Below are 20,283 nucleotides of genomic sequence, written 5' to 3' on the forward strand. Positions count from 1 at the left end.
TCCACCGATATGCTACCTTTTAATCACTTTTTGTAAGTTTTTTTTTTAAATTTATTTATTATTACAGGTCTGAGGAACAGTATGTAAGGTATTCCTTATTACGTGACGCAAATCTTGTCTACAAAACGTTTTGTCGCACCTTACACTTTTCAGGATACCTATAAATTCTAAAATAGCCTGGCCAGTCGACGTCAATCGAAAATATGAAGACATTTTTTTTTTGTCCTGTTTTTTTCTTCTTTTTTTTTTTTACTTTTGCCATTAGACCGAGGTATTTTAATGTAAGCCAGACAAACCAAAATGGTAAAATAAAATCGCTTCTTAAAAAAAAAAAAAAAAGTTCCGTTCCTGCATTGCTTCGATGACGTCACGCCGCTGCGGTGGGGTGGCGCAGCCGTCGTCACGACGCGTGCGCAGTGGCCACACCAGGTGTGAACGCGCGGCTTGTTGGCAAACAGCGCGTCGGCGATGCGTGTAACGTCACGTTTATAATTTCACTCAGACGCGTCGTCGTCCATTGATTTTCTTTTCAGGTTTCGACATGATTCGCAAGTTCCGGCTGGACGACGTCCAGTTTGACTTTCCGGGTGTGAAGCGAGTGGTGGGCTCCAACAGCCTGCAGACCGCGTACCGGCTGTCCAAGCAGGCAGAGCTCGTACTGCCCACCAGGTCGGTGATGACGCGGCAACGCCACCTCACCTGACAATAGAGTGGAAAAGATCGTGATTTTTTTTAAGATCAAATAAATTGGACATGGCTGATTCAATTCGCATTTATTTAATTTAAGTCAGATTTATTTTATTTAAGTCAGGTGTAATTTAATTTAGTTGGATTTATTCTATTTAAGTCAGGTGTAATTTATTTTGCTGGATTTATTTTATTTCAGTCAGATTTATTAGTTTAAATAAGGTTAATTTGTTTTAAATCACTGTAGCTCGAATGATGGTCATTTTTTTATCACATTATGTATTTTTAAACATTGCAGGCTAATAACCAAACTGTCCGATTACTCATAATAATGCGGAAGACAGAGTTGCTGTGAATTTAAAGTAGTTTACTTAACAACATTTTTCTTTTGCGTTCTGTTTTACGGAACTGATGAACGCAGCGGAAAATCGAAAGAAAGTTCAACGCTTCGATTGCTCGTGAAGAACACTGCTTTTTGCTCCGTCTTCTGTCTTATATATAATTATTTCTTCATCGATAATTATTTAATTTAAATATAAGATTAGGGTTCCGTGTTTTTGAAGAAAAACATTACTTCTCCTTCCCAGCGCGGCCAACCTCAGCGGTCGTTTGTTCCCCGATTTTTATCCGTAAATTTCCTAGGTCTATCTGGATTTTCAGAAAATGGCTCGATCATTTGCGTCCATATCTGGTGGCCATTTAACTGAACTCTGGAGCTCATCTCTTTGCTTAAACATGAAGCGGGTAAAAGTAGGACTTTTTAATACCCATATGTCGTAGGATAACGCGAGAAAACGTATTTTAAACCAAAAACCACCTCGTGTATGTCTGTGAAGCTTCGATGGAATGTCGTGACGACAACATGCTAGTTGGAGCAGCGCCACAACTTGAAGGTATAGTAAACCGGGGCGCTTTGGTGAAGATAGTAACAGCTGAGTTGGTTACCATTAGTTTTAGTATCGGGTGGTCTTTCTGGCAACGCTTGTTTGGAGTGGTTTGGCGATTTTGTACGCATGCTATGTAATATCGACGCCACGAAATGTGAATTTAAACGTGCCCGAATGCCCACCTCTCTTGATGACGGGATAGCCGCCTTGGTCGACTGCAACGAACTCGATCGCTCCGAAACAGGGATGTTCCATGAAGGTAATTTTCTCTTTTTCAGGTAATTTTCGGTCTGAATTTGGATGAAAAGGGAAATTGGAATTTTAACATAATTGGCAAGGAATTTTAAGGCTGAACGAGGAAACTTGGAAAAAGCTTTAGAGAGAACTACATATTAAAAAAAATACAAAAAAAAAAAACCTTGTGGTCCAAAAGTTTTAATAAGAGAAACTGAAAAAGTCGCGGTGTAGGAAGGAGAGGTGTCTGAACGACTTCTAGGAGCAGCAAAACAATGCGGAGCGCAACTTTGTCTGCTTCTTGCCCAGGGGTTGCAGAGACGTCAGAACCCCGAGCTCTGATTGAAGGATAGTGGGTAGACCTCAAGGCAGCTAGCTATCTTTCCAATCAGAGCCAATCACAGCTCGGCGTCTTTCTGACGTCATTGTAACCCCTGCGCAAGAAGCAGGCGAAGTTGCCCTCCGCATACCACAGCGAAACGTCTGCGTCTAAGGGTTGTACCATTTAGTCAATAAAAATACAAACTGACCAGTATCATTATCTTCTCTTTATACATGCGATTTCACGCGACTTTTGGGGTGAAATGCGTGCAAAGTGACCTTTCATGACCACGGAAATCAGCTGCTGCGAAAATAAAGGTAGAAAGAAATGTAGGGAAATATGCAGGGATATTTATAATTCTTCAATACTTCCAAACCTGCCCCATGACACGCATCGAGACTTTGTATAATACTTTCGATGCTTCATGCATTCACGTTTTTAACCCATCTTTTGCAGCGTTCAAGTTTTCTCTTAGAAATCTATAAATTTTTACCCATCTTTTGTAGCGTTCAAGTTTTCTCTTGTCAATTTGTAAAATTATTCTTTCTTTTGCTGTATGCTAATTGTGCATCATTACGAAAGCGAAAGCTGTTCCTGAGCACAAAAATGAATGAATGAATGAATGTATTTGGTAATTTTACAGAGTAAACGTACCTCAAATAGGGAATCTTTGTATCGAAGAAAGGGAATTCTTCGTCGACTGCAACGAACTCGACCTCTAGGAGGTCAACACAACTACCATGAAAACAAAGGTACAGAACACGGAGTCACACAGGCGTATGCGCAGCTGGATACACAGCGTGGACAACATCGAGAGTCCCGCATATGGTGCACCATCGAATCGACACTACCCAGATATAAGGCGGCAGGGGTCTAGGACTTTTCGGTGTAGGGTGTTTCGGCGTAGGACGTTTCGGCGCGGTCTTTTCGGTGCACGGACTTTTCGGTGAACGGACATTTCGGTGCACGGACATTTCGGTGCGTATATAGAATAATCTAAACACGATATTTCATTTTCTCCAAAGTCTTGCGGACTGCTAAAAAAGTGACATCACAAAAGAGTTTGGAAAGACTATCCATAAGTATACGATTAATTTCAATGTTACTTTTATTCTAAACTTTGGGTGGCAAAAATACACATAAAAGAATAAAAAATTCCCCGTTTACTGATTCTTTTTTTTTTTTTTTTTTTTTTTTGGGGGGGGGGGGGGGTTGTTGTTTGGTCATTTACATTTTGATGAGTTTCAATGGCAGTTGTCTTTTGAAGTTTGCGACTTAGAAAATGACCGTTTTCTACTCACTAATGGTGAATTTATTGGTCGTTTTGGAGCTCGCCGGGATCAGTAAACTAGATCCTATAGATGGAGCACGCGATCCGAACGGAGTCGCTCCACCTCCGGATTCAAAGTGGAACATGACCACTCCTCCAGGATAGGCGGATGCCTTCTCGTCATTCACCTTCCAGTGGTCCCGGATCTTGAAGCACATGTTTTCGCAATAGCCTGCGCTAACAACACATGTTCAACGCGCGAGCGAAGTTAAGCATGATGTGAAAGATGTGTGTCGTTAAGCGATGTGCATCAGCGTAGCCCGTTTGCCTCTTCATCGGAAAACTCGTGAATGGTGTCCAAGTACATCTCTTATGCGGGCAGTAGACCCGCATAAGGTCTACTGCCCGAAAGGCAGTAGACCTTATGCGGGACATAGAAGCAATCCTCGTTGTCACTGCTACTCGAGCCGCTGTTACAGGAGAAGCTCCTCGAGCAACTTAGCGACAATCTGTCATCAAGCAGCAGCAGCAGTAAAACGGACGGCACTTCGCGAGCGGTCATTACGAATTCTTCCTACGCGAGATGCCCGGCGAGAAAGGAAGCCACGTGTGTGCGCCGAGGACTGGCCAGGGTGGCTTCCGATCGAATCCGCCGAAATCGGCGGAGCGACGTTTGTCGGATCCGGGTTAAGATCCGTAGGGGGAGCTGATCTGAAACGACGCGTGGAATATGCCCGTCTCGATCACAATCGCCCAGCGAAATAGGCACGCCCCAGAAAAGTCGATCCCGGCGCGCTCCAAAACTACCTGTGGAATAGACCGATCTCACAAAGTGTTCGGCGCATGCGTGGAGCCGCCATAACTTTAGTTCTCAGGAGGCAGGCGGGAGTGCCCCAGACGTCTCGCACCCTGCACGAGCAGCGCTCCAGCGAGGTTATTGCCTGTGCAGAAAGACTAAAGTTCCCTCGATGCACTGCGGCAATGGTGGCGCACCCAAACTCTCTGGTGAAATCGGTCTATTCGCCATAAGTTAGGAGTCGTTTCTATTTCCAGTCGCTATCAAGCAAGAACCGCGCGCGCAGGAAGCAAGCGCGTGTTTTCTGCAGCTTTCTGCAGATTACGGAGTAACCTACGTCCTCCTTGGACCAGTCATACGCCTAAATTTCAAATCTCTTTGTACAGATTTTATGCAGTGTAGACTGTCGGACTCTTCAGGCAAGTTGAAAACAAAACTAACTTGACAGGAAAACGAAAAGAAAGGCCAATAATGAAAGAACAATTTAATTTCTAACTCCACCTCAAGTAGCCCAACAAATTTCCTTAGACAGGTGACCTTTCCAACGAGCTTCCTGTTCCGCAAATTGTCGAGTGACTATACAGCTTATTTGAAAAGTTGGAATTCGAATATTCTTCGATAGATCAGCTTTCGGCGAGTTGACCGGGTCCCCCACAAGGACCTGCAATATCAGTTTTATATGGAGTTTATTTAGTGACAGAAGTGCTTGTAAATTTGGCTGCTGTTACGTTTTAGAGAATTAACTCCAGAGAACCACATTTTCAATATAGCTTCATCGAACTATACTGGCGCGAAATGTTTGGCGAGTGATTCTCCTTTTTCATTGTAAAAGCTTGATCATTGGCTTGTTCTCAACTCAGCCATGGTTTCATGTCCGCGCTTTTAATGATAATAAAATCATATACTGCAAACGATTTAAGTTCCGAAAATTTAGTGATTCACCCACAACTCGCCAAAAAAAAAAAGCTCCCGCGAACAATTCTCGTAAAATGTAAACTGATTAGAATCTATATTGAGATCCCACCGCGTCGTGAAAATTAGAATCGGGGAATTATACCAAAACTTCAGCTTTGACCTAAATCGCGAAATATTGAGCCCGCGAAAAATATGTCATTTATTATATACGTTTTGGTGCTACTTTGTAGCTCTTAAAGTTCTCTGGCCACAACTGCAAAGAAAGAAAACAGTGAGCCTAGAATTTTGCTTAAAACTGTTGCTCTCGGAATACAATGAAAGAATAAAACACGTAAAGGGCGAACACAAACACACACAGAAATGTGTACGTCTGTGTTCGTCCTTTGCGTGTTTTATTCTTTCTGTGTATTCTGTAGTGTTTCAACGCGCTGTGCTACGTGCACTGTTTGCTCTCATTAAAGAGGTTGCACGCTGTATAAAAAAAAAGTAAAATACAGTTATAAATATAAAATTTAATTGCAATCTTAAAAATAATTCAAGGCACATATTTACACCGAAATGTCCGTGCTCCGAAAAGTCCGTGCACCGAAAAGTCCGTGCACCGAAAAGTCCGTGCACCGAAAAGTCTGTGCACCGAAAAGTCCGTGCACCGAGAAGTCCTTTCATCAGAGTTTATTTTTAATAGATTCCAAATTCTCCCAAATTCAGAGTTTAAATTTACTTTGCTCTTTTTTTTTCTTCAAAATTTAAAATATTCTTTGGACAAACGTACACTAAATAATCAAAAGATCACAATATCAAAACACATTCCGGAAGCTGCTTTTGACATTGGTGCCCTTAAGACTTGCAGGACTACTGTCCCACGACAAATCTTGAAAACAGGTGTTACTTCAATAAATGTCGGTACTTTGAAATAGCCAAACTCCTGGACGCATAACGTATTCAGCTGCGCTTCTCATCCTATGAAATCTTACAGGTTCACAGATTCACTGTAATAACAAACGACCCCTCCTCTCTCTAAGAAGCACAAACCGAACCGAACTGGAAACTAGAACAGCGGTTCTTGTCGTGGTCCGGAAGCACTTTGGCCCATTATATATCTGTATGAACATTGACGAGATAAACGGGGGACTCTCTTTTGCACGAGTTAAGGGGGAAAACTGAATTTGCCTCTCATTGCTCACTCTGTGATCTGGCAAAATTTACTCGTGAAATACCGTATTTATTTCTTTTATTTTGCCATTCTCAAAATTCGGAATTTTTCGGATAAATCCGAATGATCGAACATTTTACCGGCGAGCGATTTTTCAGAGTTTATCGGATTTACGCGAAAACACGGAACCCTAAATGTGCCGCACGCGCTGGCGCTGCGTAGGTGAGGTACTATATAGAGAATCCCGAAATACGGATTTCTCTCTAGGTGGTCCCAACTCCAACGAAACGGACGGCACCTAGAGGGGAAAAAAACTGAACTGGCCGGAACAGGTCCATTCGCGATCTCTGCTCGTCTCTCGTGGCTTCCGTGACTGCATGTTGTCGGCGGTTGGCGCGAAGGCCTCCGAAATAAAGCGGAGAGGGTTGCGTTGGTTGTGTCTACAGCAACGAAAAACGGCACCAACGACAGGGCCGCAGGAGAAATCGTGACTCGTAACGGCCTAACAAATTGGGTGCGCCTTGAATTGCTTCTCATGCGGTATACATAGGGCGAACAGTCGTCCCAGCGGGTGACTCTGTCAATATTGTTGTATCAGCGTGTTGCCAAAATTGAGCTGAGCGGGACTTACGCAACCGCGCGAACCAGACATTGCATGTTTATCAACGTTCATTATCGCCCTAGAAGGACGGTAGTCCATCGATTGCTTCCCCAAAGAAGGCTAAACCCCTAATTCATAGATGTGAGCTGGCTCGCGCCAACATACCACTTCATGTGTTTAACGTAATGGATAAAAATCCGGGCAAACTTGAAGCCAATACTTACAAGAACATTGTACGTTGATCCTGCATATATGGCACGACACGACCTGTTGTACATCTGGCCGCCACACTTGTCGAGAAGTGGCGACCTCTACAGGTTGCTGGAGTCGCGAATGAGCTCCCCTCGTTCCAGGGCCATCTTCCCTCTGGGCCTGCCCGAAGAGTTCTCGTTCGTGACCACGTTCCGCAAGCGCAACACCCGGAGGGACCCCTGGTTCCTGGTGCGCGTCACGGACGTGGCCGGCTCGCCGCAGTTCGGCCTCAGCGTGGACGGACGCAAGAACAGGCTCGAACTATACGCCCAGGACGTGGCCGGCAAGAGGCAGGTCTTGCGCTTCATGAACGTCAGGGTGAGCACACCGAGAACCACGGAGTTGATGTATTACATCTACCGCGTAGGTCAAACGGATCGTCGGCTGTTTGAATTAACCGCATAAATCGGTTCCTTAACGTATCGCACTAGGATTTACCGCAGAGGTGAAGTCAAGGTGGTGGATCTTGTGCATCAAAATTTCATCGAACAAACTTTCGCCAGTAAAAATTTAGAAATCAAGAAGTGGAAATCGCTACACACGGCGTCCCTCTGCCAGCAAAAGGCGTCCGAATTCGTCAGCTTTTTCCGGCCATCCGTCACTTTCTTTCTCGTTCTTTCTCTCAAGACCACCGATGTCAGCGCTTACAATCTTCTGCGGTCTGCTTCCGTTTTTACCAACCTGCTGAGACCTGGACTACGATAAATACGCTTCCTTTCGCCTTAGGATAAATCGCAGAATACCCCTACAAGTCCTCGAAGTCAATCCCACGTCATGTGAGCTTCACGTGACCTTCTGGAGGGATGCAGCAATGGGTGGGGCGTGTCATCACGCGATACCTTCACAGCTCTGGGTTGGCTGATGCGATTCGTATGCGGATCGCAAGTTCGTCTGCTTCTTGCACAAGGGTTGCGATGAATCCAGAACGCCGAGCTCTTACTGGCTCATTGAAAAACAAAGGGAGGTAGACCTCACAGCGTCTAGTATTGAAGTCTACCCACCACCCTTTCAATCAAATCCAATCAGAGCTCGGCGTCGTTCTGACGTCACCGCAACTCCTGCCAGAGAAGCAGACGACTTGCTCTCCGCATAATGTCCTCTACTGACTCGAAGGTTATCTCAATGTTCGTCATTCTAACCGAATTTTAAGTCGGTATCTAGAGGCAGTTTCGCGCATGGCCTACATTGCAAGGCTCCACCTACTTTTGAAACGATAATGACGCTAAAAGAAAGATCTGGCGGGTTAAAGGAATACTGACACTGCAGGGTATTTATGCTCGTCAAGGTTTTTATTCGTACATGACATATATGAGAGCCCAACTACCTAGAACACAATTTGCGGCTCGAAATTCGTTTTGTTCTCGTCCCGAGAACCGCCGATCGAGAACTGGCCGGTTTGAGTCGCGCTCACTTTCTTCTTTGTGGTCACGTGCCGTTTTATGTGGTTTAGACACAACCACCAATTATGATCAAAGTCGTGGGTCATTAAAAGCACATACTCAATATTTAAAAAAAAAATTATTAAACCAATTGTTGTGGCTTCTAGAAAAATGCAAATACGTTGATCAAAAGGGGAAAAAAAAAAAAAAAAAAAAGGCTGCACAGCCACATGACTTCCGGCAACTCTCTCCTCTGTATATTTCTCCTTCCTCCCCAGTTCAGTTTCGGTTTCGAGCAGTTGCGTTTCCTTTTTTTTACTTTATTCAAAATATACGTGATAAAATATTGCTGGGGTTGTCTTCCAACACCATGATAAATTACCAGGCAAAAAAAAAAAATAATAATAATAATAAGAGAAAGAAGATGTTTTGGAGGTTTTTAAATTATACTAATTTTTGAAATACAAAATCGCTACTCTTCTTTTCCTGTTGTTTATTACACCTGAATTAAGAACAGCTACTAAGAAAAACGGCGAATATAGGTGATGCCAAAACCAACCTAAATTTTTTACCGCGCTCTCTTGCGGGGTGACGTAACATGTCGTTTAACTTGCCAGTCGAGTAGACAGTCTAATAAAAGCACACTGTTCTGCCCGTGTTTTTTTTTTTTTTACTAGCGTGAGCGTAATCTGCAGCATTCATTTTACACCATTAAACCCGTACCTGTATAAACCTGTAATGCCCCATATTGCATCTGACGTCACGTTCACAGTGTTGCCAGTCGAGCCTCCCAGACAAAATGTAAAACTTACGTAACTTCGCGAAAAAAGAAATTGCGCACAATTTGGGTTACTATTTAATTCGGACGTGTCTATCAAAACGTGTTTTACTCTTAACTCAGGCACAGGTATGAGGTCGAATTTTTAAAATTTTGACCAAAGAATACATGTTTTGGGGTCATCCTTGAAGTGGAAGAGAGCGGAACAGCAAGCTTGGCAGATTTTGTTCTCTCCCTCCCCCCCCCCCCCCCCCCCACACACACACACACGCACACAAACAATTTATTGACAATCGAAGCGGCCGAGGAGAAAAAACTGACGTTCTTTTGACATGTCGGGAATCGCGTGTCATTTTTGTTTATACAGCCAGAAGTCATCTCCAAGGGGCGTCTGGTGTCTCATAGCTGTAGACGAGAAATTTAATTAGTGCACTACGACCGCTCGCCTGGGGTCCCTTTAACGCGCATCACGCATTTGTGATACACGAGTGTACGCCGGCACGATGCTCATCCAGATCGAAACGGGCAGGGCTGGGGATTGAGCGCAGGATCTCTGGGTTCCGCAGCTCGAGCTTTCACTCCACGTGCACCTCCGAGCTCATGTGCGCTAGTAAACTCGGCTACCGATCCCCAAACGTTATATTTTTTTTTTCTTGAAATACTGCTTTTGGGATTTGAGACTTGAGTCTCTTTTTTGACACTCTCGAAATATATAGATTTAATTATACTTAATAAATGCTCGAATATTTTCTGATGTACATTGTAAAACGGCATGCCGATTTGCGTAACTTTGTGCTATATATAATTTTCTTCGCATTTCGCACAATTTTCTTTATTTTAACCTTACGTGTTAACTAAAGTGTTATTATCAGGTAATTAATGATATCCACGCCACAATGTTGGCCAGAATAGCGCCTATGCGAGGACGCAGTCACAAAACGAAAGGCCAAGATTGAAAAGCTTTAATTGCGTTTATACAAACAAATTACTACATAGGTTGTTCATGATTATTTTTGATAAACCGCATTCATATATTGAGACTAGTAAAACACAAAACAAGGAAAAAAATATTTATTTTTCTTCTTTTATTTGGTTTTGCATTTGCTCGATATTCTAACGTTTGGTCATTCAAAATATATTATATTTTTTACATACCATGTTGCATTTGTACTCATTAAAAGTAGCTAAGTTTGAGTTCCCTGGTGATGAGAATCGGTCATTACAATATCTTAAATAGGTAACCCTTAAGAACCTCCTAAACTTTGTCAAAAATCATCAAAGGAACACAAATTAACAATTAAAGAAAAAAGACTATAAAAATATATTTTTTAGTTTATTAGGCACAATTATGTCGTTTTTGAGGATGTCACAGAGGAGTTCGGGTGCAGTATGTCGAAAAATAACGAAATAGCGAGCGCTCAAACATGCGGTTCTCGACTGTTAAACGTTCAACCTCGGCCGCCTCAATTATAAATGGCCTGGGAAAATAAACCCGCCAAGTTTGCAATCCGCGTTCTTATTCATATCTGAAAAGCTCCCAAAACAAGGACTTGTTTAGGGTCAAGAATAGAAGAAAAAAAATTTAAAACCTTACTTGAATTGAGATGTGTACGTTTCTGCCTCCGTCGGGAATCGATGTTTGTCCGCTCGCCATTTCGTACCTTCTCAAACTTCTGCTCTATGAGTCATAGTTTAGGATATTATAAAAATAATGTCGGTGATCTTTGGCAAAGTTTGGCAAGTGTTTACGTGCGACCTACTTATATTTTAATTACCTTGACATCACCAATCGTTCCTTGCTCGACATCACTGGTCGGTAATACACGGTAATGGTATCTTGACAGGTCTAATACTGTACATGGTCGATAATAAAAGTTTATGAGAAATAACACACACATTTATAGATATATATATAATGAACATTATTTTTCATCAATATGGCGGCCAGGAGCTTCGGTATGTAAAGTACAGCTGACAGAAGATAAAATTGTGAGGGGAGTCTCTCCGTCAATAGTCGCTTTCTTTTCCCTTTTATTTTACGGATCCATCATCGTGTGGTTTCCGTGGTGTAATTCTACTTCCGGCCGCCGAAGCGTACGGACGTACTATCATGAGCTCCGTTGGAGCGGTTCCAGCGGCCGAGCCTGGCCGCGGTATCAGGAGTGCTGACGCTGCATCTCAGGATTACGAACTTCTTTTGCCGACGCTGCCGTCAGGACCGTCCGTTCAGAACACCGTTTTTTTACATGCCGACGTGAAAGCCAGGCCGTACCGTCTGGAACACTTTCGAGACGCCCTCGCACTGGCGGCACTTCTCCCCGAGGTGCTTGCCTTGGGGGCGTATCAGTATAACCATGTGTGGGCAGTGACCTTCAAAAGCGACGAGGGGAAAAAGAGGCTGCTTGCAGCTGACGAGTTTAAGGTTAAAGACCGTCGCTGCGTCTTGGTGGACCCGTGTAACCAAGACGTCCGTTTGAAGCTCCACTGGCTGCTGCATCACGTCCAAGACGACGAGGTACGTGCGGCCCTGGCACCCTACGGAAAGGTGACGGGGGTTACACGGGACAAGTGGCGCGTCTCAGGATGCACAGACATGGCTTCGACGACGCGCTCGGTATCCCTCAAGCTGAAGCCCGGAGTCACGGTGGACGACCTCCCCCACCAGCTCCGCATCGCAGGTGACCTGGCGCTGGTGGTGGTGCCCGGCAGGGCGCCACTTTGCCTGCGGTGTAAGGGCAAGGGCCACATCCGACGGGAGTGCCGAGTGCCGCGCTGTGCGCTCTGTCGCCGCTTCGGCCACGACGAGAGCCAGTGCGTCCGTACCTACGCCAGCGTCACGGGACCCATGGGGCTCGATGATAATTCAGAGCACCTCATGGACGTTGCAGACGCCGAGGAGGCCGCATCGGGTGCCTCGGACGGGGCAGACGTCAAGCCGGCATCGGAAGCCGAAGAGAAGCAAAGCAAGGTCGACGCTGCATTGGGTGCAGACGCTACGCGGCACGCTGGGGAGCCTGATGCTCCACCGGCTGAGAGGGCTGCAACGAGCAGCGTAGAAACCAGCGTCGTCGAGAAGTCTGCCGTCGACGCGACCATGCTTGACGATGAGGCCTCGGCAAGCTGCCCTAACATCAAAAGGTCTCGCGAGGACGACGTCACGAACCCTAGCACAGCAAGCCACGAGGAGCCGCCTCCGAAGGCGACACTGCTCAGGCGACCACGGCTCAACATGAAGCCGAAGGTTCCTGTCGACGACCCAAGGGTGGCCAAACCACCCCCGTGACTGTCTGCGCCGGCAGCTCGTCTCGGGACTCGGTACGGTTCAACGCCAGTTCCGCGTCGATTCGAGTGAGAAGGCCTTCGACCTAAGGCAAGCACCATGCGGTCTCTCTCTTCGTGGAATGGCCCTAAAATTAGGAGCGCCCCTACGTGTTGCCACAATTAACGTCCGTGGGCTGGCAGCGAGACGTCGGCAATACCAACTCAGTAGATTGTTTGCGGAAAACGAGCTCGATATTGTGGCTGTTCAAGAAACAAAAGTTGAGAGCCGGGAACAGACGGACCGCATGGTGCAACCTTTTCGAACACTTTTTAATGTGTGCGTTGCGCACTCAGCGGGGATGTCGGGGGGTTGTTGTCTGTTCATTCGCCAGTCGGTAGGCATTACCGAAACGGCCGTTGTTTCGTGTGCGTCCGGGCGATTTGTCTTGTGCGATTTTTCTTTTTCAAATATTGAATGGCGTGTCCTTTGTGTATACGCGCCGAATCGGGAGCGTGAACGTAAGGTTTTCTTTGAAGGTCTGAGTGCGTACCTCGATAGTGATAAGGTTATCATTCTTCTCGGAGATTTTAATTGTGTTTGCGCGCCAGAGGACCGTGCGAATAGTGTCCGTATTCGAGATCAAAGTGCTTTGTTTTTAAATGATATGGTCGCGGAGAACGCACTCGAAGACGTAGCATGCCTTTCTTCCAAAGGTAGCGTTCAGTTCACTCATTTCCAGGGCTTCAGTCATGCCCGATTAGACAGGGCCTATATCTCGCTTGATCTGGTTCCACTTTGTGATCACTACAGCGTCCAACCTGTCTCGTTTAGTGATCATGCGTTGGTAATGTTTACGCTTGGTCACAAAGAAAAAATGCCTAAGTGGAATTGGTCGCTGTGGAAACTCAACAGTAACCTAGTGAAGGACGAATTCTTTAGAGCTAAAGTAGATGAATTATTTAAGAAGTTACACGAGGATGAACAAACATTGTGGGGTGTAAAGTGGGAACTATTCAAAGAAGAGGTGAAAATGAAAGCCGTTGAAACAAGTAGCACCTTAAATTACGAGAAAAAGAACAAAGAAAAAGAACTGCGGCGTCAGTTAGAAATCTTTCTAATCGAAGATAGCGCCAAACCCGGCGAGTTTGCGTTAGAAATAAGAGATATAAAAAACCAGCTTGAAGTCATCGATTGTGAGAAGTACAGAGGGGCGGTTGTGCGAGCGCGTTCTGAGAGGCTTTGGTCGAACGAAAGACCGACGAAGCGCGCGCTTAGCGATGAAAAAAGGCAAGCCCAGCGCAACGAGATAAAAGAAATACAGTATAAAAATACTATCACCCGCGATAAGAAAACGATTGAGCGAGCTTTTGTGGAGTACTATCGGGAGGTTTTTGGGCAAGGAGCACCAATAGGCGATGGTTTCGAACGCGAATTTTTATCGCTCATGCCTAGGCTGGAGGATCACGTTCGTGAAAGTTTGGAAGCACCGATTAGCGTTCGCGAGTTAGAAGCGGCCATTGACGAGCTAAGCGTGGGAAAGACGCCCGGACCGGACGGTCTTGGCGCTTGTTTTTACAAAGCGTTTAAGAAGGAGGCTGCAGAGTCCCTATACGAAGTGCTGAAAGAGGCGTACGATAAAAGTATTTTACCGCCGTCGTTTTTGAAATCGCATACGGTTCTCATTCCGAAATCTGATGACACCGTAAAACTTTTGTCCGTGTCATCCTTCCGACCCATTTGCTTAACGAATGTAGACTACAAAGTTTTCATGAAGGTCCTGGCTAGACGATTGCAAAATGTTATAAAAAGTCTCGTCGGGCCGCACCAGACATGCGGTATTAAAGGCCGCACCATTTTTACGAATATTCACGTTGCCAGGAGTGTCCTTGAATGCTGTGACACCTTTGAACGCCGAGTAGCGATGTTACAGCTAGACCTGGAGAAGGCATTTGATCGCGTGTCACATGAGGTTCTTTTTCGGATTTTAGAGCATGCGAATGTAGGTTCTGTAATTCTAGATGGTTTAAAAATGGCATACGCCGGGTGTACAACATCGCTAATAGTCAACAAAAATCTGAGTGCCGGTGTGAACGTTAATTCTTCTGTAAGGCAAGGTTGTCCCCTGTCTCCCTTGCTCTTTGCGATCTATTTGGAACCTTTTTGTTTGAAAATAATCAACAGTGAAAACATACATGGCTTCACGTTACAGTCATGTGAAGTGAAGGTTCTCTCGTATGCAGACGATGTGGCTGTCTTTTGTGTTGACCGAGAAAGCGTGCGTGAAGCCATTAGTGTTGCCTCCTCCTTTTGCAAAAATACGGGCAGTGTAATCAATTGGGGTAAATGTGCAGGTTTCTGGCACGGCAGCTGGGACACAACGCCTCATATCTTTCTGAATGTTCAGTGGACGTCCTTGCCCGTGAAATATCTTGGTGTGCCACTCGAGCACTACAGAGATAGCACCCAAATGTGGAACGAAGCGACGGAGAGAGTGAGAGAAAAAGCAGAGAATTGGAAGGGCAGGGACTTGTCGATGTTTGCGCGTGCTACAGTATGTAATTTATTTTTAGTAGCAAAAGTGTGGTATATACTGCAGGTTATCGCTATGTCGCGCCTCAACGTACAAAAGTTGCATAGAGTTTTTGCAATCTTTATCTGGGGTTCAGTCTGGGAGCGTTCTACTCGTACAAATTTGTTTCGCGCTGTTCAAAGTGGTGGCCTGGGATTGTCCCACCTGTTTATTCGGCAGATTGTGTCTAGGTTTATGTTTTTACGTGACCAAAGTGATGTATTCTTACGTACTGTGCTGCAAGTGCGATTACAAAATGCGTTGCCGGAATTTGTTGTTTCGTCCAGTAACCTATTGTGCCCTAGTGTTCAAGGCTTTATGCGCGAAGTTGTTCTTTCATTTCAAATGCTAAAGGTACGTTTTTCTTTAGATTACCTCAGTTCAGTCACTCGGAAAAGACTATATAAAGATTTAGTGGATGTTTTGTTACCAGTGCCCCTCTACAGGTCATTGTACTGCGAGGGCGATGGGCAGGATGTTCTAAAGAGAGTTAAAAAAATGCCAGTTAAGCCATCCGTGAAGTCTTTTTTCTTTCAATTGCATAGTGGCGTCCTGCCAGTCAAGCCTTGGCTGAAGGACAAAGGCATTTTTGTACCGTGGTCTATAAACTGCATCCTATGTAAAAAACCTGAGTCGATTGAACACGTCTTCATAGAATGTTGGGACGCCGTATTCCACTGGGACGTTCTTCAGCGTACGCTGAAGAAAGACCTTCCTCTAACTGCACAAGGCATCCGCTTTTTACCTGTCGAGAACGGGAATGGAGTCCCTTACGACATGTTCATGCTTCTCGGCCTCCATAGTCTATGGAAGACAAGAATGAGTGTACGACATGCGGACGTTAATGCGCGCCCCGCAAGAGAAAACTTTATAGAAAGTGTAGCATATATCCGGGAAGTTTATCGAGCAATGTCTGAACCTCCTGATTGGTTGCCAATTCTGAATGAATTAGTGTGTCTGAAAAGATTTTAACGCAATAGTGTTAGCCCCAAAGTGGCTGACATGTTTCCTCTTTGTGAGCATTCTTCAAGTGTACGTGTGTGCTTGTGTTTTGTCGCCAAAATGTAAACAGGAAATAAAGAAAAAAAAAAAAAGTGGTTTCCGTGGTGTAGCGGTTATCACGTGCGCCTCACACGCGCAAGGTCCCCGGTTCGATCCCGGGCGGAAACAGTAACTTTTTTTTTTTTACAGTGCAATATATTTTTTTTTTTTTTACGTTTCGGGACGTAAGCTTTGAGGGCACCTAGCTTTGTATATACCTCATATCTTAATTTTTGTTAAAACTACGCGCTCTAAAAACTTGCGTCCCAAAATATAATTTAAAAAAAATTGTGCTGTAAAAAAAGAAAAAATAATGTTTCCGCCCGGGATCGAACCGGGGACCTTGCGCGTGTGAGGCGCACGTGATAACCGCTACACCACGGAAACCGGTTGAACGAGGAGTTCTAAAACAGAAGGAAAAGAAAGTGATTATCAATGGAACGACTTTTGAGTTTAGCGATTGAAATATGTGGACAAATCTCGCAACTTCCCTTTCGTTACGAGAAGGCGATGTCGCTCGTCTTCTTGTCCGCAACGGTGCAGCCAGGGTAATTCAGACCTGCGCGGCGGTCAAGAGTTGTTGGCTGCAACGTAGAAACGCGGCGGTGATCGACCGGTCGGCGAGGCGCGGCGCGGTTAGGCGCGGTAGCACTATCGTCATCACCATCAGTAAGAAAGCGAAGCAAGCGTTCTTTGGCGGGAAATTCAAAGTGCTACCAGTGCTACTTTCCGCGATACTTTGGCGTTTAATGTTGTTATATTAATTTATACTGCCTCAAGACGAGGCGGATCATCCAGCGCTGAACAGTCAATAAACCCCATAGACATTAAGTTGTCGCGTTTCAGCACGATACCATCTTTACCATGGGCATACCAGCCGGGGGGACAAGGGGGCCGCTTGCCCCCCCCCCCCCCCCCAGTTCTCAGAGTGTGTGTGTGTGTGTGTGGGGGGGGGGGGGGGGGGGAGGAGAAGGAGGAGGAGGGAGGGAGGGGGAGGTGTGCTAGTTTGCCCCCCCCCCCCCCACTCAAAAACAAGTTGGTACGCCACTCAGCATTACTTATTTTGTTCTATCATATGCCGTGACCAGCTAGCAACAGACTAACCCCGCTCATTACTGCTGTTTTGCTGGAAAAATGGATGATTGTAGTGGTGGGGGCCGCAAAGGGCGCATCCATGTTTAATTACTCCTTAGACGAAAATATTGATATGTCGCATATTTATACACTGTATCCAATTTAAACGTGCTATCTTTTTTATGTAGAATTGCTTCACTACGATCCCCACAAACGTTGTTGGTTGTAAGGGTTTCCCATAGCAGCTCGTTGGGCTTTTGTCAGGTATGCACAGCATTATACAGTAAACTCGGCAACGAAAATAGAATAATGTTTCGCCAAGCTAAAATAAAAATAAATAGCCAAAAAAAAATCGTGAAGTGTTTTGCTCCCTTCCAATCGGCAAGTAAAAATAATGCGGCTTTTTCGGGCAATGTCAGCTCCAGCAAAATTAAACATGACAACGATCAAACAAAAATAGCATTTTAATATAACGTCTCCAGCTCGACGCTCGCCCTCCCACGGTGGAAACGGGAAGCTGTCCTAGTGAGGGTCCCCCGATTCTCCCACTCAGCGGGCACGGCGGAACTGGTTGCGATCGTGGCTCGCGAAATATCATTTCCGAATGCAAACAACACTCTTCACTGTCCCAACGTAGTGCTGCTGACAGTGTGGGATTGTACCTTACTGGAAAGTTTTAGTATTGCGCATAAAATGCGCATAGAAGCCAACGCAAGTGGTTTGCGTTTACGTTAGAGTTGCGTACCCCACGTTGTGCGTGCGCCTCATCGCCATGCGCCATCCAAGACCGAAATTTTGGGCTCCGCACACGCGCAGTGTGGAACATGCCAAGCTGACGCGAACACGTATATATATATATATACCGCTTGCGTTCGCTCGTATACGCAATACTAAAACTCACTACTGCATCACCAGCTTCCACCGCCAACGAAACGTGCTGCAGTGAGCAGACGTGCAAGCAGGTCGGCGTTCCTTCGAACTGGAAAGGCTGCGATTGGCAAAACGGCGGCGCGTAAAAATGAAAGTAACTAAATGTTCTAAAAAAATTAAAAATATAAAAAAAAGCTTTTTTTTTTTTTTTTTCTTTTTTTTTTACTTTTGGGTTTATAGTCGAAACTATTGGCGGCGACTTTGGAGGTTCTGCCGATTGTCGAAAGTCGCGACTTTGATAGCAAAATGTACTTTATTCACAATTATAGAATTTTACGTGGATTTCTCACATTAGCTAGAATGTTTTCATTGATTTTATACTATTTTTATTTTATTAATTGGTAAGCGAAAATGCTGCAATTGGCAGCTGTGATGAGAATTAGTACACTTTTGATTGTCATATTTGTTCGCGCGTTTCAAATTAGATCATAAGCAACAAAATATATTAAAGCTTAAAAATTACGCAATAAAATATACGAATTTTAATATTATTATTATTAATACAAATCGCGGCAATGTATGCCCCCAATCAACGCCAAGATTACGAAAATACGCCATTTAACCAAAATAGTCTTTCCAGAAAGGTATAATTTTTTTTTTGTGTTTTTAGCATATGAAAATTTCTTGACGTCGTTATCAAGGTAGATAAACAGTCAAACACTGGATGTAATATAAAGTCCTATGCGTCACGCGATGCAAAAAAAAAAAAAAAAAAAAAAAAAAAACACACACTCACTTCAACTGTCTGACTCGGATTCCGACTTTGGGTTGTTGCAGTGAGAACAGCGTTTATTAATTTATACGTTTTGTGGACATAGCGTAAAAATTGGATTTATTCTCTTATCCTTGTGGTGGGAATAATGTTAAACCAATTAATAATCTAAATACCCATTAAAAGGCCCGCAGTTCATTATTTTTCATGATAATTATGTGAGCGAGAAAAGGCAGCGAGATCGCACAAATGTCAGCACTGATTTTTTCAATAACTACAACTATCAGCCTGGATTGAAACATGTATGTCACAAAATAAAGTTTCCTCGAACAACTGCTCCAACTAAATAATTACGATGTGAGACACATCTTGAGTTATGAAAGAATCCGAAATTAAGACCTCTACCGAGAAATTAAATCCAAAATAGAAGTTGGTTTCGGTTTCGCTCCAAAATTAAAACGCGCATCCTTGCGTAAATATTACGCTAAACACCGTTCTTGTTTTCGGGGTAAAGATGTAACTTGCACTTATAACACCCTAGCTTTCTCGTATTACCAGAAATAATTTGTGTCGCTCAGTAAGCCAGCACACTAGACAGGCTCAACTGCGGCACGCATCTCTGACCCTCACTATAACCGCCATTTTGGAAAATGAGTGGCGCCACCTATAGTTAGTTAAAGTCGAGATGCTTATAAACAAAAACAAAACAAAAAAACAAAAAAAAAACCGTAGCTATTAGGTAGGGCTGGACACTTGATCGATGCGCCTACGAATATTCGATTAATGCTACAATTGCGATTAACTTTTCTAACCGGTTAATCAGTTAAATTTGGACAAACAAATAAATTATTGGCTGCAAAAACCACTATTGTTTATTGTTTATGAATTGCAACGGCATTCGTCATGAGACTCACGACGCGGCTCACTGCGAATACGACGACTCAAAATTTTGAGCAAACGCTTTATTTAATTAATGGTCGCAATCATTGACGTCACCGCGACTGCAGCGCGCCACTTCGAAATTGAGTGATTGCTTCGTCTTTGTGCAATCGGTTAATCTCCTGTCTCTGTGTAATCTTTTAATTTTCAGGCTGTTTCCCCACCATCATTGCAGCTTTCTGTGTGTCTTGTCCGGTCTCTGTGTAATCGTTTAACGTTCAAACTGTTTCACCACCATCATATTGACCATGTACCAACTAGCTCAAATGTGAATGTGTGCGTAATTCAATAGCAGTGGAGTCAGCCGGCGCCTCAACCGCTTGCGCCAGGAGAGCACGTTTTTATTTATTATGGGCGAAGTTCCTTAGGGGCTAGCCATGTCCATATGTCCGTATGTCCGTCCGCCGTCGGGTGCACGTGCTCCTGCTCGTGTAGAAAAAAAAACAATAACCGCATCTCCACGTGGTGAATGATGTTGATTG

The 20,283-nt window shown here is 44.5% G+C and overlaps 1 protein-coding gene and 2 non-coding genes across 3 annotated transcripts in view; 2 read left to right on the forward strand and 1 right to left on the reverse strand.

Moving 5' to 3' along the window:
* The window catches only part of LOC120848609 (collagen alpha-3(IX) chain), a 69,564-nt gene that overhangs the window by 396 nt on the left and 48,885 nt on the right, over positions 1–20,283 (forward strand). The window contains exons 2-3 of the mRNA XM_040220609.2: positions 503–669; positions 7,219–7,435. Coding sequence (XP_040076543.2) covers positions 503–669; positions 7,219–7,435 — 384 coding nt within the window. The remainder of the gene's footprint in view (positions 1–502; positions 670–7,218; positions 7,436–20,283) is intronic.
* On the forward strand, positions 16,203–16,275 carry Trnav-cac. The gene has a single exon. It is a non-coding gene; the product is annotated as a tRNA-Val (tRNA).
* Positions 16,461–16,533, reverse strand: Trnav-cac. The gene has a single exon. It is a non-coding gene; the product is annotated as a tRNA-Val (tRNA).

The sequence above is a fragment of the Ixodes scapularis genome, unplaced genomic scaffold (genome assembly GCF_016920785.2).
Source record: "Ixodes scapularis isolate PalLabHiFi unplaced genomic scaffold, ASM1692078v2 PGA_scaffold8__174_contigs__length_109621045, whole genome shotgun sequence".
Taxonomy (NCBI): Eukaryota; Metazoa; Arthropoda; class Arachnida; order Ixodida; family Ixodidae; genus Ixodes; species Ixodes scapularis.